The sequence below is a fragment of the Phyllosticta capitalensis genome, assembly GCF_038381095.1.
Source record: "Phyllosticta capitalensis strain CBS 128856 chromosome Unknown BKA78scaffold_13, whole genome shotgun sequence".
Taxonomy (NCBI): Eukaryota; Fungi; Ascomycota; class Dothideomycetes; order Botryosphaeriales; family Phyllostictaceae; genus Phyllosticta; species Phyllosticta capitalensis.
Window position 1 is genome coordinate 905,789 of NW_027117451.1, and position 26,921 is coordinate 932,709.

At 55.6% G+C, this 26,921-nt stretch overlaps 10 protein-coding genes across 10 annotated transcripts; 3 read left to right on the plus strand and 7 right to left on the minus strand.

Moving 5' to 3' along the window:
• Positions 1-486: 486 nt before the first annotated feature.
• Positions 487-1,632, minus strand: BKA78DRAFT_357625 (uncharacterized protein; the record flags this gene model as incomplete). Its single annotated transcript, XM_066892251.1, has 2 exons — positions 487-1,452; positions 1,504-1,632. 2 exons carry the CDS (start codon positions 1,630-1,632, stop codon positions 487-489), a joined length of 1,095 nt encoding a protein of 364 aa, XP_066738712.1.
• Positions 1,633-2,331: 699 nt separating this feature from the next.
• BKA78DRAFT_300481 (uncharacterized protein) lies at positions 2,332-3,463 on the minus strand (the record flags this gene model as incomplete). The annotated part of the gene is made up of 3 exons (XM_066887208.1): positions 2,332-2,546; positions 2,603-3,284; positions 3,335-3,463. 3 exons carry the CDS (start codon positions 3,461-3,463, stop codon positions 2,332-2,334), a joined length of 1,026 nt encoding a protein of 341 aa, XP_066738713.1.
• A 3,020-nt stretch (positions 3,464-6,483) lies between these two features.
• On the minus strand, positions 6,484-7,296 carry BKA78DRAFT_300482 (uncharacterized protein; the record flags this gene model as incomplete). Its single annotated transcript, XM_066887209.1, has 1 exon — positions 6,484-7,296. One exon carries the CDS (start codon positions 7,294-7,296, stop codon positions 6,484-6,486), a length of 813 nt encoding a protein of 270 aa, XP_066738714.1.
• Positions 7,297-7,805: 509 nt separating this feature from the next.
• BKA78DRAFT_363518 (uncharacterized protein) lies at positions 7,806-8,806 on the minus strand (the record flags this gene model as incomplete). Its single annotated transcript, XM_066892487.1, has 2 exons — positions 7,806-8,567; positions 8,705-8,806. The coding sequence occupies 2 exons, from the start codon at positions 8,804-8,806 to the stop codon at positions 7,821-7,823; spliced, it is 849 nt and encodes a 282-aa protein (XP_066738715.1). The 3' UTR covers positions 7,806-7,820.
• Positions 8,807-9,887: 1,081 nt separating this feature from the next.
• Positions 9,888-10,849, plus strand: BKA78DRAFT_363520 (uncharacterized protein; the record flags this gene model as incomplete). The annotated part of the gene is made up of 3 exons (XM_066892488.1): positions 9,888-9,981; positions 10,016-10,648; positions 10,707-10,849. The coding sequence occupies 3 exons, from the start codon at positions 9,888-9,890 to the stop codon at positions 10,847-10,849; spliced, it is 870 nt and encodes a 289-aa protein (XP_066738716.1).
• Positions 10,850-14,294: 3,445 nt separating this feature from the next.
• Positions 14,295-14,591, minus strand: BKA78DRAFT_259569 (uncharacterized protein; the record flags this gene model as incomplete). The annotated part of the gene is made up of 1 exon (XM_066885385.1): positions 14,295-14,591. One exon carries the CDS (start codon positions 14,589-14,591, stop codon positions 14,295-14,297), a length of 297 nt encoding a protein of 98 aa, XP_066738717.1.
• A 489-nt stretch (positions 14,592-15,080) lies between these two features.
• BKA78DRAFT_259669 (uncharacterized protein) lies at positions 15,081-15,794 on the minus strand (the record flags this gene model as incomplete). Its single annotated transcript, XM_066885393.1, has 2 exons — positions 15,081-15,533; positions 15,582-15,794. Coding segments are annotated over 2 exons (666 nt in total), but the record flags the coding sequence as incomplete, so codon positions are not given.
• Positions 15,795-16,968: 1,174 nt separating this feature from the next.
• BKA78DRAFT_62011 (uncharacterized protein) lies at positions 16,969-18,114 on the plus strand. Its single transcript, XM_066893485.1, has 2 exons — positions 16,969-17,049; positions 17,262-18,114. Exon 2 carries the CDS (start codon positions 17,264-17,266, stop codon positions 17,747-17,749), a length of 486 nt encoding a protein of 161 aa, XP_066738719.1. The 5' UTR covers positions 16,969-17,049; positions 17,262-17,263; the 3' UTR covers positions 17,750-18,114.
• A 3,910-nt stretch (positions 18,115-22,024) lies between these two features.
• BKA78DRAFT_62034 (uncharacterized protein) lies at positions 22,025-23,053 on the plus strand. The gene is made up of 3 exons (XM_066893486.1): positions 22,025-22,444; positions 22,504-22,586; positions 22,674-23,053. Exons 1-3 carry the CDS (start codon positions 22,136-22,138, stop codon positions 22,885-22,887), a joined length of 606 nt encoding a protein of 201 aa, XP_066738720.1. The 5' UTR covers positions 22,025-22,135; the 3' UTR covers positions 22,888-23,053.
• A 1,843-nt stretch (positions 23,054-24,896) lies between these two features.
• BKA78DRAFT_357631 (uncharacterized protein) lies at positions 24,897-26,664 on the minus strand (the record flags this gene model as incomplete). Its single annotated transcript, XM_066892252.1, has 2 exons — positions 24,897-26,450; positions 26,506-26,664. The coding sequence occupies 2 exons, from the start codon at positions 26,662-26,664 to the stop codon at positions 24,897-24,899; spliced, it is 1,713 nt and encodes a 570-aa protein (XP_066738721.1).
• Positions 26,665-26,921: the final 257 nt, after the last annotated feature.

The following is a 26,921-nucleotide window of genomic DNA, read 5'->3' on the forward strand; positions in this document are numbered from 1 at the left end:
ATCGTTGTCGTCGTCATCGTCCACACGGCGCCTCTTTCTGGATGAGTCCTTCTTTCCCTCTTGGGCGCATGTAACCAGTTGACCGTGGTTTGGCGTCTTGCGCTCATCGAAGCCAGTCCTTTGGCGCAGTTTCCCATTTCATCGCATCCGGCACGCGTCTTAGGCACCAGTGATGAAATGACCTTGCTTCATCGTATGAATAAAAGAGATTATAAGGAAGAATGAATTTTCTAAATACCACTGCTCAAATGCTTCTTTTTTGTGTTCTGCCAGCCCTGTGACCCCTATAAGAGAAAAAGAATATAGATGCAAAGAATATGTCTGTCAACCGAGCATGACAACTGCCTTCGAAGTCCTGTTCCACCTGCCCCCCAGTGGCCGCATCAATTCAGTTCGGCGCCCCGTCCTCCATCTGATTTCAAGCGCCTTGGAAGCAATAGCCAAGCCCTGAACCATGTCCCGTCTAATCTGATCGGCATCTTTCTCCTATTTCAGCGGCCGTCCTCTCTTGCGAAGTATCATCCTACCTCCCTTCGGCGCTCCTCTTTCGTCGTCGTCGTCGTCGTCGTCATCATCATCCTCACGAGACCTCTTGTTCGGCCCTTGGTTTTTTGCCTCTTGCGCGCAAGTGACCAGCTGGCCCGGGTTTGGCGTCTTCCGTTCGTCGAATTGAGTCCTGGCCCTGAGCTTTCGATTCCACCACATACGACAAGCCTTTTTGGGTCTTGAAAGACCATGGTTTTGCGCGGCACGTGCCGCTATGACTTCCCACATTCGGAGAACTCCCATGCTCCGCCCGTTCTGATGATCCACGACGTACCGAACGCTCTCTTCGAGAGCCTCTTCCTCCCATCTTGCCCAGCCCCGGGTAGGAGTTGGACGAGAGTCGTTGGTGGTGGAGGGGCGATTGATGGCTCTTGAACCAGGAGGAGTATCGTTGGCGGAAGACGTAGTGGCTTTGGCGGGAGACGTAGTGGTGTTGGAAGAAGACGAAGTGCCGTTGGTGGATGATGGAGAATGGGGGATGGAGGACGGGGCGTCGTTGCTAGAGGACGGGGGATTGTTGGTTGAAGACGCATTGCCGTTGATTGAGGACGATGTGCCGTTGGTAGACGACGGTGCGTTGCTGGCATACGGAGGAGCCTTTCTGGCGGAGGGACGGCTATGAGTAGTTGTGGAAGATGGAAGGGGGTTGACGATGGGAGAAGACGGAGGAGATGGAGATGAGGAGGACGAGGACGAGGAAGAGCAGGACGCTGGGGAGGCCGAGCGGGTTGGATGCGTCGATGGGACTCTTGGCGGCGACGGTGATGGATCGTTTTGTTCAGCCGTCTCGAGAGACTCTGCTTCCGCAAAGGGTTGGTCGGGGGCATTCTCCACGTGGAAATTTTCAAAAAGCGGAAACGGGCCGCTGTTGAAGGTGGCTCTGTGGTAGACACGGCCCCTACCAACCTGGAAAAAATTAGTTACCACTATCATTCACGAAGAGCCTCATGATTGTACCAAAGGTTCCACCAGCTGCGAACGGCGACTTCCAAATGAAGAGACATCGCCTCCCGCCTCGGCGTCGGAATCCAAGATTGTCACGGTCCGTGGCCGCTCCTCGGTGGGAAAAGAGGCCTCTTCGCTCATGATGGGCCTCCTTTTGTACTGTTCAGATGGTGGTGGTGGTGGTTGAAAGGCGGCGGCGAGGATGGCGATGATGGTGGTGGTGTTGGTTGAGGATGTCAAGATCAAAACCTAGCAGAAGATTCCGAGGTTTTGCGCCAGTGGATGTGAATTACGGATCTCAGGCTTCACTCCAAGGCTTTGGGAAAGGGCATAAAACATGGTCTTGCCAGATCAAGCAGACTTTGTGAAGTGAAGGAGAAGCATTCACAAATCCGGCTTGAATTGGAAGGAACGCAACTGAGCAACCACTTCATAGAGCTTGGAACCAGAAGCTTGACAACTAAATGGACTAGTAAGAGCGGGCCCCTTGTCAGTGTGTTTCGCTTCTACAACGCTCACATTGAGTAGAGCGCATTCAGGGGTATCCGCCCACTGGACACGGCGTTCAAACAAAGTCTTTGTTCAAAGTCAGATTCTGACCTCCATCGTCGCTCGTTATACAATTGGGGCTTCGGTACTCGGACTATACAATATGCAAGATCAGAATTGCCATGAATGAACAATGCTGGCCAAAAAGTTCTGAATCCCGAAGTCAAGTCCCCCCTGAGCATTCTTACAACACATCCGGTAAGTTTCCGGCCTGCTACGAATGTTCCTCTTGCTCATCAGCCTCTGATCGTTGGCTGCCACCGTCCGGGCCTTCAATCCCGATGTCTTGCCTTAGCGAATGCAGTGTGCGACTTCGTCCCCTTCACAGCAATCGTCTTTATGGCCATCCTCCACGTCCGCACCGCTCATACTGCTCATTTTCTGTGTTGCCTTCTTCTTTTCGTCGCCCTCTTCCGTGATTCTTTCGCAGATTCTCTTGTCGTTGACTCGGCTCTTCTTACCCGTTAAGTGGAAGTGACTGGAGTCCGCTAATCCTCCATTTGCCACTCGATGAACCGATTTTGCGCTCGCAGGCGCCGATTCCACCGCATTCTACACGCACCGCTTGTTCTTGACAGACCATGTAGCCTCCGAGCACGCGCAGTAATCGCCTCCCAGGTGTCCACAGCGAGCATACCGCGGCCATTTCCGTGGTACATGAAGTGTCGAACGCTTTCTTTGAGAGCATCCTCTTCCCATGCCGCCCAGCCACGTCTTTGTGTAGACCTTGATGCACGAGTGATACGTCTGGAGGTAGGAGTAGTATTGGGTGTGGTGAGGAAAGGAGCGTTGCCGGTGCTACTCTTATCCTGAGGGCTTGCTTCGTCAATTTGATCGTGCTCCGGAACGTTACTGGCCTGACTCTCGGACTCAGGACTTCCTTCGACTTGGTCGCGCTGCCATAAGTCCTCGCTGGCCAGACTTTCAACCTCGAAATCCTCTTCGTCTTGGTCGTCTTGCGAAGCCTCGCTGGGGTGAGGCGACATTGGAGGCGAGAGCAAGGCTTGATAGTTTGCGCGAGTCGCCTCTATGGGACTTGGGGAGGGCGAGCGCGAGCTCCATACCAGCGGCGAACGTGGTGGGGTTGACGGTGGCGTTGGCAGCATCTTGGGTGTCGCAATTTCTGAAGAGTCGTCCTCGTCATCCTCGACGATCGCGCCAGCAATGCGTCGCAGTGCAGCTTCGGAAAAAGGAAAGACGGCGTCGTTGGGCGTAAATCTGCGACCAGCTCGGCCCCGCCCATACTGCAAACAGTCAGTCTTTACTGACTTTTCTACAAATTTGCGGTGCTCACCTTCAGCTCAACAAATATTAGGCTCTGGCCAAACTCGGCAACTGAGCGGCTGGCCTCTTCCCTGTCGTCTTCGATAATCGAAACGGTGCGAGGTTGGACTTCGACCAGCACAGAGCTTTTTTGGGGCATAGTGGAATCATTCTCGTTATCGCAATTGTCGGTGGAATGCAGGTTCTGCGAATGGTAGTTAAAGTAGAGGAGGCGGAGTTTGTTGAGCTTTAGGTCAGCTGCTGCGCAAAAAAGTTGGGGTGGTGTACCGGATTTTGGGTTCAGGGTCCAAAAGGCTTTACTGGAGCGCCTCTGCACATCCAACACACTTTGGGAGGGGTAGCTAAAACCACGTTTGCGACGTCTTCCACATATGCAGACGTCAAGGGCTGGATGTCTTGTATCCCGTCAGCTTGGGCCCATGCGAACCCCAGATTGACCAGAATTAAACGCGACCAGGAGCATTCGCCGACGTGGCCATTTCACACATGGGATAATGTCGAAATCCTGATTTAAAACTCCGGTCGAACGAACAAAACTGCGAACCACCGCTTGATTATCTTGCCGATCCGCAGATAAAAGCTTCGGCACTCGAGAGCGTTCGAGAAAAAACGAAGAGAAAGCAGCACGAATAAGATAATTCGACCTAGGAGTGCTTCCGTAGGCCAAGTTCTCTCGCATGTTGGTGCTCGCCTCGTCCCGGTACAACCGGAATACCCTTCTTCACTTCACCGTTTGGGGAAGAAGACCCAAGATTCCGAGGCTCAGCCTTGTCACCACGCTTGAATTAGTCTCGAAAAAGGATTATTTTGAGTTGTCGCGCTGTCGCAGTGGAGGTGGTGGTGACGCGGGATCCCGATCGTCGTTGGCTGGCATTAGTACCTTGCTCTTTGTCCTTGGAACTCTTTCTCTTACAACAACAAAACTCCGGACAAGGGAACGGATGTTGCCTTAGCGTTGCTGTCGTACGCAAGAGAGCCGAGTACACTGCAGTTTCAGGCCTGGGCAGGGGGATGAAGTGCGGCCGCATGACTCCACCAAGCAGATACTGGAATTTGACGACCTGGCGAATACATTTTCGCTGGAATTTGAAGCTGTCCTTGTTACCATGCGTTCATCCTGCAGCGCATTCCGGATTCATACCTTGGACTCGAGTTTCGACATTGTGCGTGCACAACGCGTGGGGCGAAAGCGCGAAAGGAGTATTCGGCGTCATGTGGCGCAGTGAAGAGTGTTTGATTGAGGTCGCCGTCCTGTCAAGTGTTAGTGCGAAGCACACATGGAGGTAGGAGGATTTCGCGCTGCGCGTTCGGTTGTCTGTCGGAGCCATTGATCCAAGAGCCATTTCGATTGTCATGTCTTTCTTCGTCGCGCACCTCGCCGGTGCTCAAAAACTTGTTTAAAGCTTGAGCCAGTAGTTTCAAGCAGTTGCCAATTTCAAGAGATGCTGATGTTGTGGTACGGGCCCATTATTCGCTGACGCACTTTCGCGTCTTCTCCTCAGTCTCGACGGATGAATCCGATGCGCCAGTAAAAGTGGCGCCAACAGCGGGTTGCCGGACGATTCTCGAAGTGTTCAAGGAGTGTTTCCTCAAGGTTACTACTTAATGGTCATAATATAAGGAAGGGACTCAATTTGAAGGATTGGGCTTGCCAGCCCGGCCATTCCATTCATAAAAGTGTTCCCGCAATATTCCCCTGTCTCATGTCTCCCTCAAAGAACCTAGTCCTGCCCTCAATATCAAGCTAAACCAGTCGGCTTTTGCAGCGTTGACGTGAACAGATGTCGATGTGATCGTGGTGCCAGCCCATTATGCTCAGGGCAGCTCCAGCTGCTGACCCCAGTTGCGGCGAATGAAAAGGGTACGCCAGTAGTAGCGTCTCCACCAGCGTGGAGTGACTTCGCTGTCGAATTGGTTGAGGAGAACCTCCTCACGCTCATCTGCTCGGGACTTATGAGTATGTTGAGGGACTTTGTTTAGGGAATTGAGCTCCTACCGTGAGAGGCGGGCAGAGCCCTCGTGCCGAGGCATCGAGACGTGTCGAGGAGATACATGACGAGCTCCATACGGTATTCGCGGACGGCTGGGGAGATACCATTCTCTTCGGCGTCTTCGAGGATATGGACGTGCTTGTGGATGCTGATGCCTGATTTGCATGAGACGGGGTTGAGTAGACAGGAATGAGATACTAACGCAGTTCTCGGAGCGTTGTGCGACGGGAGAGTGTGAGACCTGCGGTCGTACCGCTTTCGCTGGTGATTGGGGTCGTCATTTTGAAAAAATGCGACTCGCGAGTGTTGTTGTTGTTGTATGATTTGGGAGGAAGAGCGACGCGCGAAGTCATGCCGGCGCACCAGCAACGACGCGCTCAGGAGGAAGGTGCACCCACCTCCGCACCTGCCGCCAGACACCCAGCTGCCAACCAAGAACAAATTTCTCGTCGATGGGCCATATTAAGCTTGTCGACTTCAGGTGCCCTGAGGAACCGTAACATTAAGCACATACCGCCGAAGCTGCACCTGGCAGTGTTAACTTTCGCGTCTTTTGGTTCTGACCTCATTCCTCTCTCCATCGCACAGCTATCAGTAATGTGCAGACGATTATTCTGGATACTCTACTCTCTGACCAAGCTTTTACTCTGGCTAGCCCGCCTGCCCTCGGTGGAAATTGAATTCTTTTGACCCTGCCGACCGCTCGTGCCTCTACCCCTGAATCCAGCCAACATCACCCTCTTATTGAACTCGCGGTAATTCGACTTCGAGAACTAGTCTCGCTCCCTCCTTCTGTCACTCGGACCTGTTATCGCCGAGAGCGCATGATCCCGGGCCTCTGGCGCGGCAAGTGTCTCTGCCAATGACGGCATAACAGGTTGGTTTATACGAAATGGGAGGAAATGGTGAGAGCTTTGAGTGACAAGCTTTGATTGAAAGTATAATCTGAGTCTCTGGCTTCTAATATCTCGTCGTCTCTGCAACCGGTTCTTCTCCTCGCTCTCTTTCAACGACGATCCTGCTTGCTGGTGACCATGCGGTCAGGGTTTGGCATTTTCCTCTCGTCAAACCCTGTCTCCTCCCTAAAGAATCGTCCCCATTCGATACGGCAAGCGTTTGCCGTCCTTTTGAAGATTTTGTTCTTTCGCGCCCGGCGCGCGATTCTGTCTCACATCTCCAAGACAGACTTGTCGTGGCCTCCATTCGCCACGACCCACTGAACGCTCTCAACGAGAATGTCCTTCTCGGCCTGTGGCCAGCTAGACTGCTGGGAAGGGGTCGTCTGTTCGGAGGGTGTGGATGGCTCATGCATGGTGTTCGCAGACGAATCGTCCTGGGCGTGGTCGTGAAGAGTCTGAACCAGGTCTGGGATTTTCTCGTCGATACGAGGAGCCGCCGTGTGAGATGCTTGTTCAGCAGAAGGGGAAGTACGATCTTGCAGAGATTTTGGGGTATTCGATGTGCTGTCGTCGTCCATCTCCGGCTGAAGGCGCTCGTCGTTTTTGGTGTGGAGGAAATGCTCCTGAGAGCGTTCGGATGAGGTATCGTCACCAAGGCGGTTAGGCGTCTCCGGCAAGCGGTTGTCTTCGCAGGCTGACGTGTCATCTCCAAACAGGGATGCTGTCTCGGATGGCGCTCTTGCTTGATACGGCTGGTTGAGATATGGCGCCTGTGTAGGTGGAATTGCCGCCGCGGCTTCGTCTGCAACGGGTATGTGGTCGTCGAAGCGGAAGGCATGCAGATTTGCGACTTCATCTAGGGAGACGGTAGGACCATCATGATGCTCGATCGTGCGCGTGCGAAGGGCCCAACTGAACTCGCCAGCTTCTTCCGGCCTACCAACAGCAAGTTCAGGCGTCGTACTCCTGAAGTCTCTGAAATTCTGCAGTCTTCTTTCGAAGTCGGGGTCGTCGTCGGCGTTGGGAGGCATTTTGAGCGTCTGGAAGCCGCTTTGGGAGCTCATTAGAGGGATTCGACTCATGATGGGAGGACGGACACGTACCAATGGTCTTCAATGTTGCTGTAGCAGGAGATGATCCCAGTCCTCAACGGTGAAAGAGAAGAGGGCGACGGTCTAGATCATCGACCGTGAAGAAGAAGAAGAAGATGAGCAGGATGAAGAAGATGCCATTCTTGCTGGAGGCAGATTTTGCACAACCTACAGCAGTCGCATAAAGAAGGCAGGCGCGCTATGGCACGCAACTCAAAAACGGAAGTGGCTCTTCACTTCTTTGGCCACCTCGATTTGGCGGTATTTGAAATTCCGTCACGAATCCATGTACAATATACAGGAAATAATGCTACAAATGCTACTGCTGGAGCCCCGAAGCAAAATTCAAATCCAATGTTCCAAGCTTTTTATAACCTAGTCCTTTTATGAATCAAGCCCAAGTCCTCTTCTGCATCCGACTGCCTCTTTCTCCATCTATTTTGGGGGCGTGTCTTCTTTGAACTGTATCTCTAATATCGCGTTCAACGCGTCTACCAATAGCCACTTTTGCTTGCTTAGTGCTGGGCACTTGTAACGAGCTGATGTGGTTTCTGCTCCTTCCTCTCGTCCATTCCAGTCTCTTGCCGAAAGAACCGTCCCCATTCAATCCTGCAAGCGTTGGCTGTCCTCTTGAAGTTTCCAGACGACTTTGCGCGCTTTGCAATAGCTTTCCACATATTGAGCACGGTCATATCGCGGCCACCGTGTGCCAGAATCCACTGGACACTCTCAATGAGGATGTCTTTCTCCTCCGTTGACCAACTGCTCTGTGCAACTCCGGGACCAGTGTTGTTGGTGGTGGCAGGTCCAGTGGTGGTGGCAGTAGCCGGATCAGCATTGGCAAGAGCGGTAGGAGTGTCGTGAGAGTTTCCCTGGGGTGCAGCGGTCTCGTGAGCGTCAAGTGGTGCGGACTGTTTGACTCTGTTGTCTTCGTCTGAGGCGTCGTCTCTGATTTGGGAAGCGCTCGCCGCAGAACCCTTCTCCTCCAGATCGTTTGAGTCTCCAATATAAGCGTCTTCCGTCTCGGATGGTGTAGTAGGTTGCAGTTGGCGCGCGACGCGCGATGGCGAACGAGGCGCTGGCTCGGGACTTCCTCCAGCGTTCGTCAATGCCTTCTCAATGCCGCGGAAAGGTGGATGGGGAAGAGCGTGGTTGCAGAGAGCGTAGGGTGATACAACGTGGACTGGCTCGTTGAACGGCTGGCGGAAAGCAGACCTCCATGCTCTGGCTTCTTCTGGGCTTCCGACAGTGAGCTCCGGAGTCTGTGATCAGAACTCTCTGAAAAGGCGCAATCTCTCGGCTGCCTCGGCATCTTCGTCCTTCTGGGAAGCCATTGGAAGCTCTGTTGGGGTAATACGTCAGAGGAATTCGTCTCGTACAGCAGAGGATGGACGCTTACCGAGAACGACCTTGCATGTGAGTGTGGAAGAGAGACGTTGATCCCCAACCGAAAGAGATATGAGGTCGTGGAGGAAAGACGGTGTTGATCTTCAACCGTCATGAAGATGTGATTACGGAGAAAAGACGGTGTTGATCCTCAACCATCCAGAAGATGAGTTTGTAAAAAGAGGACGGTGTTAATCCTCAGCCGTGACGACGATGAAGTTGAACAATAATAGAAAAGAACTTCCGCTAGTAGCACATTTTCACAGCCCACAGCAGCCGCAGAAAGAAGGCAGTCGCGCTTCGCTTCACATCCCAAAACGGAAGTGGTCTTTCACTTCCCACAGGGACTTTGGACACAGGCAGAAAATGTGAATCAAAAGCAACAATTGAGCGGCTTTGGATCAAATGTGCTTCGACCTAGAAATCCCAACACGACTACAAGTAAGCCGAAAGGCGACATGCTATGGGGACAAGACGACAACAAGTGAGCCAAAAGGCTACACGCCACAGGAGCCGGTGGGTTGCCTGCTGGCACCACGCTGTTCTCTAGTCGAGGTATGAGAGCAATGTCCACATTGTCGAGGTCAGGCTCAAGCGACGCTCGCGAATTTCGAAGTTTCGGTGTGGCCAGACGCTGGAGGTTGGCTTTTCAGGTGACCAAAACATTTGAGGAAAGTTGTGTAGGCAGTCGCTCGACGTGCCTAGGTGGGGGACATGTTGCGGCCTTCAAAAGAGCCAAATGCAGCAACTAAGCGGCGCTGGGCCAGATGTGCTTCGACCTCGAAAGACCGACATGGCTAAAAGTGAGTTGAGAGGCGACGACGTACTACAAGATGCAGTGAGTAGGCGGTGGCAGGGTGTGCGGCGGCGGCAGAGTACATGACAGCCCTCAAAAGAGCAAAAAGAAACGCCATGTACATACGTTGGCCCAACCCGGCTGCCAGGAGTCTGATAGAAATCATAGTCCCTTGAGGCAACTCGGAATCGAACCGCGGCTTAGACGATACACCCTATAGCTCACACACCTGCGGGTTTAATTCCTAAGGTGTTGGTGGCAACGACGTTGAGACTGGGTCCTATTCCGTTGCGCTAACCAGCTTGTTGGAGGACAAGCGGCATTCGCTGAATATATAGTGATTGGGGCCCTGGCTGCGGGTTGCGGTGGTGCTGCTGGTGCTGGAGGTGTGGCAGCGCTGATGGCGCGCTTGTTGAGTGTCGCTGGCTGGCTGGCCAAGTCACTGTTCGGCCTTCGCGGATCGTTTGTTCGTGGTGTTGACGTCAAAGACTCAAGTACAGCTCAATACCAACAAAACAAACAAATCAGAGCACAATGGAAAGCCCAAATCGCACGAAAGAAACCACCTCCGCGTTGAGAATGAAAAAGCCAATCCCTCCCTCCCATTCCAACTGCCGCATACACTCCAGCCATATTCTCGACGCCCACTTCACGCCATCTTCCGCGTCCACCCACTGCCGCCAACAGCGCCATCACTCAAGCCCAGCGCGGCAGCAAAAGCAGCTCGCGCCTCCCTCACCGACCAAGCAATTCCACATGCTTCTCCCAGCGGTGGCGGACGAAGCACGACTTCGCATACAGCGCTCTCCACCACTGCGGCGCCGGCTGAAACCGATTCACGTACTGGTCGAACAGCGCTTGGTTGCGATCGCTCGCTGCAGCCCTATCAGCATTCTCAACAATTACACTACAAAGGCGACCGGGATCGTACAAGGAGGCATCCGGCGTCCGTTGACATTGTTTCCGATGACGCGGGTCACGTCGAGGAGGTGCAGGACCGATTCCATGCGCGCGGATCGGATGGCGGGCGAGAGGCCGTGCGCGTCGGCGTGTTCGAGCATGGCGAGGGTGTTGCGGATGCGGATGCCTGTTCGTTGCGTGAGCTTGGATGGATGGGGCGAGAGATGGTACTCACGAGCTTCAGTGAGCATTTCGGGTTTCGTAAGTGGGCGGCCAGCGTTGCTGCCGGAGGTGTTGGCGGCGGCCATGTTCAATGCAGGGTTGCAGGCGGTGTTGTGGTTTTGGATGGGTCGTGTCGCTGGCTGCTTGAGATGGTGCGCTGTAGGTGACGAGGCGAACGCAGTATTTGTAGGCGGCGTCAAGTCTGCCTGGAGTTTGCGTTTGCTGCTCCATTTGGGATGAAGTGTTGCGGGCAACTACCATGTGTCAAGACAAAAAGTTACAAGTAAAAATTTGGGAAATCCGAAAAGTAGGTTCGATTGAGCGATAGGAATGTATATGTCAATAAACTCAAGACAAATAAGGCAGTCAGTCAAACAATGCAGCAGCTTCCATCGCCTCCAGCAACTATACAAAAGCGCGAACGATACCACTGAGTCCAGAATCAAATGCAGTATGTGTACGAGTCCCAACTGCGTCTTCTCAAACCACTTTTCAGGGGCGTCTATCCAGTCTTGTCCTTTGCCGTCTCCTGGCTTTTGGAGGTTCAGCATATTTACGGTTGTAACCAACTCTGTCTAGTGGTCGTAGAATACCTGGCACCGATCGGCCAAAGCGTCGAAGTCGTCGCGAGCCGGACACTGAGCGAGAGTCATAAAGGTGATAACCGGAGAGACCTTGCTCTTGAGCGCGTCTGCCTGTGTAGCAGCTGGCGACGCTCAGTACAGCAAGTCTCTTGCTCAATCCGCTGGCCGCGTCCATTGAATCTGGCCCATTTTTCCCCTTCCGAGCCATTGTCGAATTTCCAAGGCCACTTTCCCCAAGCAAAGATGCGCTGAGCATGATTGATGGGGAACGTCATCCAAGCACTTTCCATCTTTCATCTCTCCCGAGTCTTCCACGGCCCTCAACACCCTTTCCAACCCACCTTGCCTGAGCGCTAGTAACCACAGTCCCCGGCTTAAGATTCCGGCGCTCATCACCGCCACTCCTCGCCCTCAAACCGCGGCTCCATGACATACGACAAGCAGCCAGGCTCCTCGCGCCACCATGAAAGCTCTGCATGCGGTCTGCGATCCGTTTCCACATGTCCAAAACAAGGTCATTGCGGCCGCCGTGGTCCAGCACCCACGTCGGGCTCTCCACAAGGGCCGCCTCCTCCTCTTGCGTCCACTTGCGCGACGGCGTGGCTGCCGAGGACTCTTCGGCGGTGGAAGGACCGGCGGCGTCTCGCGGGCGTCGTCGTCGTCGTCGTCTTCGGCGTCGGCAGAAGCTCTGGCTGTGCCTGGGGTGTTTTCGGTGTCTTCGGCGGGTTGATAGTGGTGTTCGACGACGACGTAATCGTTGCTGCTCCGTCTCTTACCATGAGCCACTCGTCCCCTGGCACGTCGTCCACTTGCTTGGACGGATTGGCCACACGTGGAGCATTCCACATCACGTTATCAAGCAAAGGAAGGCAGTCTCGCCGTGGACATCCAGATGGGACGGAACCTTCGCGTGCGCAGGCTCTCTCTCCAGTTTCCTCCAACAGGCCCACACCAAGGCCTCGGGTACGGTCGCGTGGGCCCAGGAAATGTTCGCTTTGCTGCGGCGGGGAAGAGCGTCCGTCGTTGTTGGAATGCGGTGGCATCTGTGGGACTTTTCTCGTTGCTCTGGGGTTTTCTCGTTGCTATGGGAGAAGCTTGAGCTGCAAGGTACCTACACAGAGCGCAGACAGTGGCGATGAATCTGACCACCTACCGAGAAGATGATGGAGAGAGAAAGGTGGCGGCTCGCATCGGACGAAACGATGCGAGAGAGGTCGTAAAGAAGAGGAAAGGGGGGTGGTTGCAATTTTATAGCTCCACGGCCTTAGACAGACAGATAGATAGCAGGTGTGTGTAGGCGGCGAGTTAAGGATATGGAACGGTGTGATGTTTGCTCCACAGTCCATTCACTCGCTCGCTTGCTGTCTGCTTTGCTTCATGGCGCTCGTCACACTTGAGAAGCCAAAGAAAAACGACACGGGCGTTGCGAACTAGACGTTGAGAGTCAGTTTGGCAGAGCATGGAAATTAGTGGTGGGGAGGAAGCCAATGTATAGCTGGATGCCGAGTGTTGATGTTCTGTCTAGCGGTATGTAGTAGGTGGGTGGGTGAGTGGGTGGGTCTACGATTGCTGTGCGCAAGCACTTTCCCAGTGCTGGCCAGGTCTGTCGGTTATCAAGTGGCAGCTTAGGTTTGGGTTATTAGGGTCATCGTTGATGTCGCTTCAAGGACCACGCGCAAAACCATAGAACAGACGATTCTCCAGACACATCCACATTCAGCTTTTTGGTGATACAAGTATGTAGTGTACAGTCGATTCCAGCGACTCAATCCAGTCCCATCCCAATCCCAATCCCAATCCCAATCCCAAACCACTGATCCATCCATCCGACCATCGCCAAAAACCCATGGAAAAAAAGGAAAAAAAAAAAAAAAAGAAAAGCGCGCATTTTCAGGGTGTATCTCAAACACAAGCAACAACGTTCAAGCCAGGCGCAAGTAAGCAAACTGGGGGCATTCCATTCTCTTCATTTGCGGGAGGATCATCAGGTCGCGATCCATTCCATTCCATTCCGTTCCGTATCCGTCGTTTCTCGTTCAAGGTTGATTCAAAGCGTAGAAGAAGAGCAACTGCAATGGCAAGAACGACGATGAGACGCGCGCAGGCAGGCAAGCAAGCAAGCAATTTGACTCGAAGATATGACGATGATGGAAAAGGAGAGTGGTATAGAATTCGCAGCAGCTGCAAAAGCAGACATCAGACGCTCGCTATTTGTTGGGTGGTCGCTCTACAAAAGGTGTAAACAAATCGAAAAGAGACGGTGCTCCGAAACCAATCACATCAAGACGTCGCTCTGGTAATCATATATGTCGTGTACGAAGGAGAGAGAAGAGCATCGAAGGAAAGATGATGGGAGCTGACGCTCCGCTCGCGAGAGCAGAGTGACGCACCAACTCGGGCGACTTGCCCCAACCCAACAACCGTGACCCCGTAGATAGCCGCCATGTAGCAAAAACGCCGAGGAAATCTTTTTCCGGATACGGACAGACAGGAGAAAAAGGGGAGTTGTAGTAATACATGCACAAGTGGAGAAGACAAAAATAGAAACAGAACGACGCATATATGGAGAAGTGCAGATAACTGGAAAAGGGAGATCCCACGAATAGTGGTACTCCTGGATGCATGACGAAATCCACGAACCCGAACTGGGGAGACATGCGCGGATCGTCAATGTAGGGCGAGCAGGTTCAACCTGCACTATGCGCGACACGACAATGCTGCGGTGGAAAGCAAAGCTTGATGCCCGTTGCTCGTCGCCTGTGGTGTCGTCACAGGGCGACGGGAAAGCAAGCAAGATGCTCGCATCACCTCGTCATGGCCAGATGCGAGCGGGGCACAGCGGCCTCATGTACGTCAAGGGCTTGCCTGCCCCGCCTGGCCATCATGTTGCAAGTCGGGTAATAATCGTGTCTCAGGGTTTTTGCGACAGGACGGAGCGCGTGGGTTGACGTCGGCGGATGGTGATCATGACGTAGGCTGGTGTGCCGTCGGCTGATTGGCCCGACTAGCGCAGCAGGGTTCGACCACCAAGGCCTAGTGCGACGGCCGGACGACGCGGGTGAGGGCGCCGCCAACTTGGGCCAAAAGTCAGAGTCGACATTTTATTCGTACGAACCACCACCGCCGCGGCGCCGGTGCTTGCCGGGAAAGTCGACATCCGGGTGCACGACGCGCATGTGTCGGGTGAGGGCGTCGTTGCGGCTGAAGGTCTTGTCCTCGACGCAAAGTGCGCAGCGAACCTTTTGCTTGCGGGCGTTGTGGATGGTATCCTCGTGGCGGGTCAAGTCGTAAGGGCGCGAAAAGACGGTGTTGCAGGGTTTACCCGTGGTGGGGTTGGTGCGCTCGCACTTGTGAGGCCCTGCCTGAGAGTTGCGCGCCAACAGTGCCGCTGACGTCATGCCCGAGCCAACGCCTGGCGTCATGGCCTGCGCCGGCCGGTGTCCTTCCCGCTTGTGCTTTTGCAATTTCTGCGGCGTGTCGAATCGCAGCGTGCACCCGTGGTACGTGCAGGTGTAAGTGCCCGTGTCGGCATGCGTGCTGCTCGGCTTTTGCGTTGACGTCGTCGACGTGTCTTCGTTGCTATTCTGACTCGACTCGGGCATCTCGCTTGCCGATGACTCCATCGAAGTCAGCTGCGGGTGGAACTCTGGCGTCTGCTCCGGCATGCTGGCCATGGCCCGATATTGTTGATTGAAACCAAGACCTTGCATGACATTTGGAACCGAGGCAGGCTGGAAACTGAATGCGCTTTGCGGTGGCGATGGGCCCGAAACAGATGGGAAGCTCGCATGGACTGCCGCCCAGTTGCCGCCTTGATTTGTGGCGGTGCTGCCGTACGACACGTCCGAGGCGGCGCCATCCATCTGTTGCGCATAGTCGTTTGTGTTGGCGTCGGGAAACAGCGGCATCTTGGAATCCTCTTCAGACTCATGGTAGTCGAGTAGCGCATCCTTTGGCGAAATGGTCTTTGGCTCGGCCAGATCCGGTTGGCGCTGACTCTGCTGAAGCGCATACGCGTCTGCTTCTGCCTTTTGTTGCTCCCGTAATCTCTGGGCAGTGCCTAGATGCACCTGAGGCGAAGGGAAGTTGTGACTCGTAGGAGCCAGTGGCGAACCGTGCCTGAACGGCGACGCGCCTCGGGACAAGGAGCTCGCGGGCGACTGGGAGCGAGCATTGTTTGCTGCCTGGAGTCGGTCGCTCATGATGGAACGGAAGGGAGAGAGGAGTGCCGCGTTCGCCTTGGTCTGTGGTGCGGGCTGTGTTTGAGGAATGCTGACATTCGGGTTGTAAAGCTCATCAGCGTAGATGTCGGTCATGGTTCGGTCGAGCTTTGGCACCGTCTGTCTCATGAGGTCTGAATCGTCCGGGAATTGTAAGTAATCGTCGACCCAGCTATCGACCCGCCTGCGGGAATTCTCACCATTCGAGGAAACCTTGAAGCGCTCATCAACCTCCTCTTGTCCGTTGTGTGGCGTAGCTGGCGAGTCGGTGCCGTAGCTAGAAACAGACTGTCGTGACGAGTGACCAAAGTCGGGGCATCCAGACTCATTGGATGATTGCTGGTCCATGAGGGCTTGCTTGACCGCCAGGTGGGCAGCCATGCCATTGTCTGTGCCCATGTTCATCGTAAAGTTGTTCGAGTAGGAGTTGTTGAAGTTGTCCTGGGTGGGAGTGTGGGAGGGAGTTGGGAGGTGGTTCGAGAAGGTGCTCGAACTGTTATCCCCGAGAGTATATGATGACTCAACCTTGGGCACTTGCGGTGTCGCCGGAGTCTGGTCGGAGCTAGGGTAGTATTGGAAGGACTGCGCCGCGTTGTGTGTGGCGGCCGAGAGGTTGGAGCCAGTCGTCGAAGACGAAGGCGACCGACGATGCGAGCGTTGGCCGGTGGCAAGCGGTGCTTGTAGCCGAGAGGAATTGACTGGCAGAGCGGTGTTGTCGAGAGAATTCCATGCAAACGCTCCAGTGTTGGCGTCTGAGAGCATCATCAGGTCGGCGGTTGAGAGGTTGCCGTACGGAACAGCTGCCGACTGGTTGACCCTAGCAGAAGGGTTTGAAAAATCGAAAGTGCTCATGTGCTGTTGTGTGTTGCGAGGTTGTTGTGTCGATTGAAAGTCGTTGGAAGATGGTGCGGAAGAGTTGTTGAAGAAGTCGAAGTGTGATGATGCAGAAGGATGGTGGGAAAAGGTAATGTGTTGACGTCGTGCAGAATAGCAAGCCAGCATGATGTAGCCGAGGCGGTTGGTGGGGACTAGTGCCCGGGGTCAGGGACGGGTGGCGAATATAAGGGAAAAGTTGGACGGGAACACCTGACTCGGGGAGGCCGGAGGGTTGTAATGTAATGGGTGATCAGTAATGCAGAAGGGCGTCGAAGAGGTCGAACAAAGGCGGAAAAGTGGGTGTGTGCCAAGTGAGGAAGGAAAGCGTTGGGCTTTTAGGGGCGCAAGCAGAGGTGTCATAGATGGGGAGAGGAGGGCAGCGAAAAGCAGGCGCTGGGGGTGGAATGCTCGGTTGCGTCATGGCCGCTCCAAGCATTCTGGAAGGTCAGTGATCGACGTCAGCCCTGACCCTGCATCTCCGGCGCGATCGAGGCCTGCACCTGCAACTACTCGTCCTACCAAAATTTTCATTCGCTACACCATGCCCAAGAATAGCCTCCACGTCGCATTCAATGCGACGACCTACAACTGCGCCCCGTTTCCCAACACTACGCTCGCCGGCTCTCGGCATGCCGTTGCCGTTGCGTTGGAGCCGCTCCTGCGACCGTACCGTCGCGTGATCGGCGTGACCTGTGGAGAGACCCTGCCCGGGGCTCGCTCGCACCACGACTCCCGTCCAGTCGGCCTTCGAGACGATTTCGTGAGTTAATCCCACTACCTAACTGTGCACAAATTATTGTCGACAAAATTCAAAGCCCGATCCCCACCGCCGTGAGCCTGCTGCGCATATCGGAGCGCCGCTTCCGCCCATCTATGACTCGACGACGCTTCTACGACCAACGAGAACACAATCCTTACTCATCGCGCTCGCTATCAAATTACTCATGCTTGCTAAGTTGACGACTACGATAGTTATGACCGAGCCTTCTCCGCAGTCCACGATAAAACCCGAGCAGAGTCACCAGTCGAGAGTTGCCGTGGCTGTCGGCAGTAGACAACCTCCACGTCCACGTCCACGGATCTGGCGAGGCGGGCCGTGGATGCCTGTCTGTGTACGTGTCTGTGCTATGAGTCTGCCCGTGAGCCGGGAGCGAGATGCACAAATTGGGCGCATGACAAATCGAGTGGGTTGTGCTTGCGGCCGTTCAGCTCCAGGCACCGCAAAAAACAGAGAGACAACAGGCTCCTTTGCCGAGGCCCTTGTGCCTGCAGCGACCCATGGTGGCTTGCCCTGTGGCTGTGTCGGCGTAGGGCTGCTAGCGTCGGATTTAGCGCGGAACGCGGGCCCTGGCACCACGGCCTCTCCGTCTAGACCGCGTGCGCTTTGCGACGACGCGGAGAAACATCGCGAAGCTACCATCACCAACCCCCATCTGAGCCACACTCGAGACGGCCATTGACGGTTTTGCTGGTCGGCCATCCCGACTACGCCGCCTCCAGGCATCGTCTTTCTCGCTCGGAAACTCTGGATACCGTTATCCGCTCTTCGACGCGAGCACCGCCAAGGACAATGGTATGTATACACGTCTTGTTGAGCACAACCATGGTCAACAAATCAGGGTCCAACAGGCAACAACCACGAGATGAACGTTGGAGGCGGAGCTATGCCCGTCTAGGACCCATCTGACCTCTCGACCGGGTGCGCGTTCTTCAGCCGCTCAGTCTCTCCGCAATCTCTACTGCTGAAACAGTTCGCGTATCGACCCTTGCTCTGGACATTTCACCGACTCTTCGTCAAATCGTCCGCTGTTGTCAAACTTTGGCTGCGCCTTTGAACGTCCTATTCGTCGCTGTTGACTTTGACCAAGTCTTTGCCCTGCGGAGATTGTGTGCTCAAAAGGAAACTTTCCGTCGTCCAAAGCCAATGACAGCCTCCATCTGGGATCTTGGGTGCTACTGCGGCCGGACCATTGGACCCTTGTGGCATGACGACAGCCAAAAAAGTCAATTACTGCAAGAAAAAAATCGTTACAGAATCCCTGCCCAGCTGCCCGATTCAGCCTGTCCAGGACCATCAACGTCATTACATGGTTGTGCAAACTCTATAATCCCAGCCAAAGGGCTCACCTCGCACTCAACTCATCCCACGCGCACCCTTGGCACCTACAAACTCAATCTCGTCTCCGCACATGGTGTTTGTTTGCAGGTGTTTGCCGCACATTCAAGGATTGAAGGGCACTGCTGCAGCGGAACGGCCCTTACGCACCGGCCACATTTTTCCGCGGTGGTGTAGGAAAGGTCAAGTGCTTTTGCAATTGATGCTGAACAATTGTTTGTACAGCTACTACGACTTGCGGAAGTACATCAAACCTGTCGAACCGACAGGAGCACCAATTTCAGGTACAAAGCAAGGCGAAAAGGATTCGGAATTCGCCTCTCGGACATCCCGACATCCTGCAGACCTGAATGTCGAGTCCAGAGGTCGACATGGTTCATTCACGCCCAACAGGTCGCAAAGTGGTTGCCTTACCCAATATTGTGGATTCAGTCGGAAAATTGCAACATGCTGGAAGTAGCACTACCTACCACAATCGCAACATGACTGGTGGCGCTCATTGGAAGACGCCAAGCCGCGTTTCTCCAGCCGACAGCTTCAAGAGAGACGGCCCTCACTTGCGCGCGTCTCTGGCGCTTCCAAAACCCAGCTGAGCAATGTACCGCGCACCTCGGCTCGACTGATATCATGCAAAGGATAAAACAGCTGATCGAAGCTGAGGTGATGAGCTTGTCGAGCGAATAGCAACCAGTGACCTACGGTCCAGATTCGGAAATCAAGATATTTCGGCCATGGGTCAGATGAGGAGAAGACCGTCTAGACCTTCCTTGGCAACGCAGGAGGATTATTCAGACACCAGTCGACCTTTGTTGCGTAGGTCTTCTCTCGGTATCTGAATCGTGGGAGCCAGTCGCCGACGTCGGTGCCTTGGTGAATCAACACTGACGAAACAGAACAATGTACCTGTCATGTCAATCATGTGCAGAGACTCGAAATGGGAGCGACTGGCATCAAACTTGAGATTTGTGCTGCACATTATGCCCGTAGGCAGATTTCCTAATTCGTCTCAGGGTCCATTCCATTCCCGAAGAAAGATCCGTTCCAAATAAGCTTAGGCGAACGAAGCTCAGCGCCGCGCGCACAGACGAGGCGACAACGATCGCCTTCCGCGTGGGGCTGCTGAACGGCTGCTAAACGACCCATTTGGTATTCCACGTACCAGAGCGCTGGAGCGTGGCGACTCTCTGCTCCAATGATGAACAATCGCCAACTTCAAGCAGCCAACCATCGATGCCTCTCGCGCACTGCCTTGTTGATTCTAGTCAGATTTGTGGACATGAGGAAAAAAGACCGAGAACCGCTCGACTCTGTTTACACACAAGGTTGTGTATCTCCGCCATGAAGCGCGACGCGTTAGAGGAACAAAGTAACATCTTGTTTACCAAGCCACGTAATTGAAGCCCCTCCAAAACACACGATGATTTGCTGCTCGCGACAGGCAAACTTTGCACCTTCCTTGACGCCTCCATCTTGGTCGTTTGCGATCACTTGGAACAATCCACTGCGTGTCGAACAGCCTTTCCACAACGAGCGTCTTGTGTCAACAGCGTTGGACATTCACACAACCGAATGAAGCAACAGAGGTACGACGGATCCTCTCATATCAAGGAGCACCCAGTAACTTCCGACAATGAGCCTGAAGCACACGCAGACCAAATCCCAGGCTTTCGGAACAGCCCAGATGACCCCAAACACAGCCAGCGAGCGAAACCAAACACGTGAATATGGGCCCTCGCCATTCTGAAACATACACGAGCTTGGCATCTCTGGCGACCGACCTCTCGCGACTGCTTGCGCGTATGAAGTCATTTCCAGCCAGCCCTCATCTCCGCACGACCAGTGTCCGCAAAGTCACTGAATCAACAGCGCAACTTTGCAGCCCAGTCGCGACCTGACTGACACGAGCGGTGCTCGTACCACTCAGTACCGCGGACAGCTTCATCTCGATCGGAATGCGCGACGTCTCCCAACTCGTCCGTCGTCGCGCGCCCTTACTCGACAGCCGGCTTTTGCCTCCAAATCGCTGCTGAGGAACGGCGTTTCTTGATACTTGCCGTCGTCGTCGCAAGAAGAAGTCGCCTCTTTGTTGCGCGTACTGTGACAACTAATGTCAAACAGCCGCCTCTCCAGGGAAACGCGCAACATTGTCGAAAAATAGCAACAAAACGGCCTGCCCGTCCGCCGTCCGCCCGCCCGTCCTGCCTGTTCTCTACTAGCCCTACCACCCTCTCAGGACCCTCGCCGCAAGCATCCCCGTTTCCCCGCCTTGCGGCTGCGAGATTCCAATGCACTTCTTGGCGAAGTGGCCATTACGAAGTACGAGCGTGTCAGCCAATCATGAAGCGCGAAACAGTGAACGCAAAATGACAGCGTCTCGGAATTTTCGATGGCGCCGACCGCGGTGTTGCGACCATGCGATGAATGGCCAATATCTCAGCTGCCCAGCGACATCATCTCTGCGCGTTCGGTTGTTCGGCCCTACGATGCGATGCAATGCGCTGCTAGTCTAGACGCAACAATGCGATGCCCCTCCCCTGCTCACGTTGCGCCGTCTCTCCTGCGCCAAGTACACCCAAGCCAGCCCATCAGAATCCGCCAGAGCGAGCCCGCCAGATCAGCCAGTCGCAGCACCGTCGCACGCGAGTAAGCAGAGCACGCATGGGGCACACAGTAGGGCGAGACAGCAGCGATAAGGTCTTGACCTACTAGCCACAGACGGTGTCCACCAGCCCAGCCCGGTCCAGTCCGTTTGCTGTTTCAGCTCAGCCTGGCAGGGCGAGACAGCGGGCGGTGTGTATTGTGCATGCGTACAGAAATCTGGATGACGGACTGTTGCGATACAACGCAGCACCAATTTTTGCACAGAGATCTGGAGCACGCAGGCCGGCGGCATCTTGTGCGCAGAAGCAAGACACGTTGAGCGGCGCAGCACATGCGCTTGCTTCCTGCAAAAACAGAGGGCCCTGAACGAGCCGCATCTCAGAGACGTCGGCCGGCCAGCGGCCGAGCCATTGCTAACCATTTTCGAAGACCCGACAGTATGCGCTCCAATTCTTCATCTTGCGTCGCCCAATACACAAGCCCTACCACCGCAGCATGCCAGCCTTACCGTCCACCTCACCGTCTACCTAATCGCATCAAATTATCCGCTTAAGGGTAAGCAGGGCATGGAGCGGCTCTACCGACCCCCCGACCACCCACCTAGCTCCGCTCGGCACGGCGCCGTGCGGCGCCCGTCTGGCTAGCTGTTTCGGGCAGGTCGAGGCACGCGCTCTGCCCCGTGTGTCCTGGTAAGGCTCGATGATGAGCCACGCCGCTACCGGCGGGCGCTGTTCCGAGAGAAAGATCTCGGGTTCTGTCTGCCTGGTGACGGGGTTGAGGATGGTGGATGGCGGGGCGAGCTTGCGTATCCGTATTGTTGACTGAAGACGAGGTGGGGAGACGAGCGATTCTGGTGTCCTTCCTCTTTGGTTGTGTTTGTTCTGCTAACTACCGGTCCTCCTTGCATAGGGGGATGGAAGACGGGCAGGTGTGGGATACTGCATTTTGATTAGATGTCACTCATCTGGTGTTGTTGTTTGTACGACATGTGTTTGCACTGTCTCGCTGTCCACTACTCCAACTCTCCAATTCTCCTTTCCCAATACTTTCCGTCTCTTTCTCTTTCTCAACTCCCACATGCAGCCCACCGCAACTTTCTGTCCGTGGACGACACAAACAACACCTCTACATGGGCCAGAGCGCGCCAGACCCCCATCCACCGCGCCCTCCACGCCGACAAAAAAATCTGCACCCTTTCCACCGCCCTCTGATTGGCCCGTCAGACTCACAAATATGCCAGCACGGCAGCGCCGTATGCAGGGTCTCGACGTCCCCTGCTGCACAGCAAACCGCATCCGGCAAAGTCGCGTGCCACGAGCAGCATTGGCTGGGCCAGCGCCGCGTCTTTGGTTGGTCAGCGCGGCGCGCGGATGGATGGATGGATGGACGGACGGCGCCGACGTCCGGGGTCAGCGGAATGCGAGTGTGTGTGTGGGCAGTGTGTGGCCAGGATGATGATCTGACGGGCTGTGGGCTGGGCTTGCTAATGGTTGGCAGTCTGGTTGCTGTTCTTCTGTGCCCGACATCAGCAGCGAGCGAGGCCCCGTTGTTGGTTGGACGGTGCGACCAACGCTCGACGGGTAGGTCGGCAGGGAGAGAGGCTGCCTTTTTTTCCGCCGTGGGAGCGCGGTGCCTGTGAGATGGATGCTGATGCTGCAGCCATCCAGCCCGATAAGCATCACCTACCTGCTACCTACCTACACCAATCCTGTGCGGCCCGGTAGATGGCCGGGAGATATCCGTTCGGCTGCTCCGGTACGTCTGTCCTCGACATGGAGTGTTTGTTGGTGTCTTTCGTTGTTGTTGTTGAGCCTCCAGCCTAGGTTGCTTACCGAGCCGACGACCACCACCGCACCGTTCCGCCGGCCGACGCGGCCGTAAGCAACCTTACCCTACCTGCCAACCACCAAGCAAGCCGTCGTCGCCATTTGTTTGCCGATTCTGTGGTTGGTGTTCCTAACTTCCTAACGACTACAGGCTGACAACTCTCTTTTTCCGCTGCGATTACTTTCATACTGCCGAGCGGCTAAGCGGCTCCCTTGCGCCGGACGGACATAGCGGGCGGCAGCCGGCAGCCGGCACGACGGCCTCGCAACAAGCAGCGAACACGAAAAAGCCAACAAACGGCCTTTTCGGTATTCCATCTCCTCGCATTTCAAAGCCGCCTATTCTTTCGCCATGTCAAATCCGCTTGACCGGCCCGGCTGACCAAGATGCCGCATTCAACGACCGTTCTGCCTGCACGGCCACGGCCGTGGCCGACGACAGGGTCTATCTCCAGTCTCCACTCGACTGCAGGCCATCACGTTCGCTCGCTGCCCGTCAGGCACGCAGGCAGGCAGGGCAGAAAAAGCGCCAAAATTGCCCGGACGGGCTCGCTGCCCAACCGCAACGCAAGGCCCCACCTCCCGCAACGCACCCTCGCACGCTCCGCTGCGCACCGCATCACGCAGTCGGGGCCCATGACGCAATATCGTGGACCCTTTCGTGCCTTAATCCCACGACACGACCCGCCGGGACCCATCACCCCAACTACATCATCGAAAAACACAATGTGATCCCCTGGAGTCATGGATGGCCGTTCCTCCGCTAGCTAGGTACTGCTCGTTGCTGTCGACGTGCTAAAAGTGAGCCTGTCTGTAGCTTGTCGTCGACGCATCACCGCAAAGGCCGGTCGGTCGGTCCGCTCGCGGCGGTCCCGTGAAGGGCGAAGCGAGGCGGGCCCCGAGATGGACCCGGTCCGGGTGTGCCCGATGGACGAGCAGCGACGACGACGTCGTCGTCGTCTGCTGCGTGGTTGCTAACAGAGAAGCTAGTTGCTGCGTCTCGAGAGTCAATGGCAGGCAGTGGTGTGAAGCAGCAACGTCGACGGGCTGTCTCAGCGGCGCAAAACGGGGTTGCTGCTCTGCTGTTCGCAGTCCACGACATGACATGATGGTCTGATACGTGACGTCCGTCCCCAACCACCAACACAACTCACAACGACCACCAGCGAGCGAGCGAGCGCGCGCCCTTCACCGCATACCAAGCACCCACTCCACCGCAGCAGACGCCGAGGTACGTACCTACGCTACGCGGTGGACCCCTCCGCTCCCCATCGCATCATCGTCAACGTGCAGGCCTCCGTCGGCCGTGGGGAGATCGCCTCGCGGTGGGTCGAAGGATCAAACACCCGCCCGCTGCCCTGTCATTCGGGTGGGGCTGAGGAGCTCCCCTGCCCCACTGCTGCGTTGATGGGCGAATCAACGCCGTGAGGTCGAGTCCCTGATCGGCGCCGCGGTGTGAGACGGAGCGAGCGGTCTTGGGTGCCTATTGCGGTTGTGGTTTGCTGGTGCTGGGGAGGTGGGTGGGTGCGGCCCTGCGGGCGTTGTGAGATGGAGCGGTTGGGAGATTGCTGCACCCCACGTTGGAGTTGGGGTTGGAGTTGGACGGTTGGACCCTGCGGGCTTGTTGAGGTGGGGTCTGTGGGTGGCTTGCTGCTGCTGCCACTGCTGCTGCTGCTGCTTCGACGGCTGCTGGTGGTGGGTTGAGCGAACAAGCGGCCATGGAGAAATGAGCTGAACTCTCCAGAGACCCCCAAGGCATCCGAAGCCCATGGTTCCGAGGCCGACGATGCAATGCGGGGCTTGCTTTCTGAGGCCATTTTTGAAGATGATTGAAGAAATTATGCGCCCTATCAAACCCAAGGGATCTCCTCAGTAAATGTCATTCGCTTGCATCTTCGCCATCAACAACAGCGTTTGCGTCTAAGACAACAGTGTGTGTTGAGACCACACTTCCAACACCAGGGTTTGCAGGATTTGATACCACAGTCCATCCACTTTCCATTTCATCGCCTGCAATTTTACGTCACCTTGTTTCCCCTCCGTTTCGGCGCTTCCCATTCCTTCTCAAGTAATTCTCTGAATTCCCATCTCTTCCTTCGCCGCCCGGCTCATCTTCAAGTGATCGGCCCTGTGGTACAACATGGAAAAGAAGCGCGCGAGCTTGTCACTCTCCTCCGACAGCTCTTTCAGGCGCCACTGAAGTTGTGAACCGAGACCGGACCCAACATCCCTGCCTCTAGCCATGGCGTCCTTGACGACAGCCTTGAGCTGCTTGGAAACATTGGCCTCGTGGAATGGGAACGCCTCCATCCGCTTCTTCTCCTCCTCATACCACTTCTTCCAAAAGCCACTGTCCGGATCGCGCTGGTCCATGAAGTTCCTGATTTGAATCTCAGGGGCCAGCGGGTCGATCGACATTGGCGGGCTCTTCATATGAACCACCGTCTTGCGTTCGACGCCCATGACGGCCATCATCCACACGGCGAGGACGCACTTGGCCATCTGGCGCTCCTTCGGGCGGCATTCCTCCTCGAGGCCACCAAAGCCCGGGTCGCGGTGCACCTCCGGCAAGTCCTTGCGCAACGTCTTTTCGCTGAAGCCCGGGTCGCGGACCATGTCCGGGTACGTCTTCTTCATCTTCTTCGCCTCGCCCTTGTCGATGGCGCCTGCGCGCAAGTTGCGCCGTTCCGTCTTGAACAGCCCCAGCACCACCCGCCGCACCTTGCGCTCCACCATGGCGTGCATCTTGGCCAGCTGCTGCTGGCCCGCCGGTCTGGCGCGGATTGCGAGCTTGTCCTCTGCCGAGAAGCGTGCCACGATGGCCGTCGCGATGATGTCGTCGTACATGTCGTCGGGGATTTTGGCATAGGTTTTTTGATCTGGCCAGGCGTCGGCTGCTTTTTGCGCCATCTCTTGCGGTGGTTGTGTGAAGGGAAGGAGCTCTTGCGTTGCGCTTGGTTCCTGTGTACGCTCGCTCAATCTCTCCCCTTCGTCTTCTTTTTCTTTTTCTGGGTCCACAACAACGCCCTTCTGGGCAACGCGCTCAACGCCGGCATTCGTCAAGTCATCGGACTTGGCGGCAACGTCACCAGCCTCACCGTCTCTCTTCCTGAGAACCTGCCCTTCGTTTTGGGGTGCCGGAACCACATGCACCTGCGACTCGGGCTGCGACGGCACTTCAACCACCAGCACCCTCTCACCCGGAGCGGTCGCAGCATCAGCAGCCTTAACAGTCTGCCACTGCGGCACTTCAACCACCTGCGCCTTGTCACCCGGAGCATCAGCAACCTTGACAGTCTGCCACTGCGGATTCTCCGTCTTCTCGATTCGATTCTGGTTAATCGCGCTCTCCGACCACGCCGACTCGCTCCAGTTGTACGGTTTGCGGACGCTCGACCAGCTGGACCAGTCGATCTCGCCCTTTTCGTTTCGCGGCGCTCCTTCCGACGATCCGGTCCAGTATGTGCGTTGCTCGCCGGTGGTTTCGTTTTTCTTGAAAATGCCGGTTTGAGACGTTTCGGGGCTGGGGTTGGCGACGACGCCGTCCTGGAACTGCTCGAGTTGGTGCGAGGGCGGGCTCAACCAGTCACTCTTCCCTTCATCCCTCTTCGCGCGCATCTGCACGAGTCGATCAGTTCGTCGTCGAAATATTTGATCAAGTCGTCAAACGAACCTTGGGCTGCTCGGCATCTTCGAGCCCAGCGAAGGCGATGTCGACGGCTTTACCCTCATGACTGGGGCCAGACGGAGAAATGGGAGCGGCGGAGACGCCGCCCAAGAGTGAGACGCCGAACGTGGCCAGCAGAGCCAAGTGTGGCAGATGGAGCTGCATTATTACGCAGTGTAGACAACAACAGCAGTCAGTTGTGTTGGGGAGGCCGTGTAAGAGAAAAAGATGTGTGCGCAAAAGGCAGACCGCGAAGACAGGAGGGGGGGAGAAAGGGTGGGTGGGCTCCAAGACGATGCGACTTCGCGTTGGGATGTCAGGTTTCTGGCACCACCGCCCTTCCGGCCAATCGGCACTGGTTCGTCGTTTGCTGTTGAGCCAGGAGCGAGCGGCGGACAAGCAACCGTCCGTTGTTGATGCGC

Excerpts from the sequence above, each read along its gene's own strand:
- BKA78DRAFT_62011 (XM_066893485.1), top strand. The coding sequence starts at position 17,264 with ATGACCGAGCCTTCTCCGCAGTCCACGATAAAACCCGAGCAGAGTCAC.
- BKA78DRAFT_62034 (XM_066893486.1), top strand. The coding sequence starts at position 22,136 with ATGGGCCAGAGCGCGCCAGACCCCCATCCACCGCGCCCTCCACGCCGA. Across the intron at positions 22,445-22,503 it reads TGCGAGTGTGTGTGTGGGCA|TCTGGTTGCTGTTCTTCTGT; the intron begins GTGTGTGGCCAG and ends AATGGTTGGCAG. Across the intron at positions 22,587-22,673 it reads GTGCGACCAACGCTCGACGG|CCCGATAAGCATCACCTACC; the intron begins GTAGGTCGGCAG and ends GCAGCCATCCAG.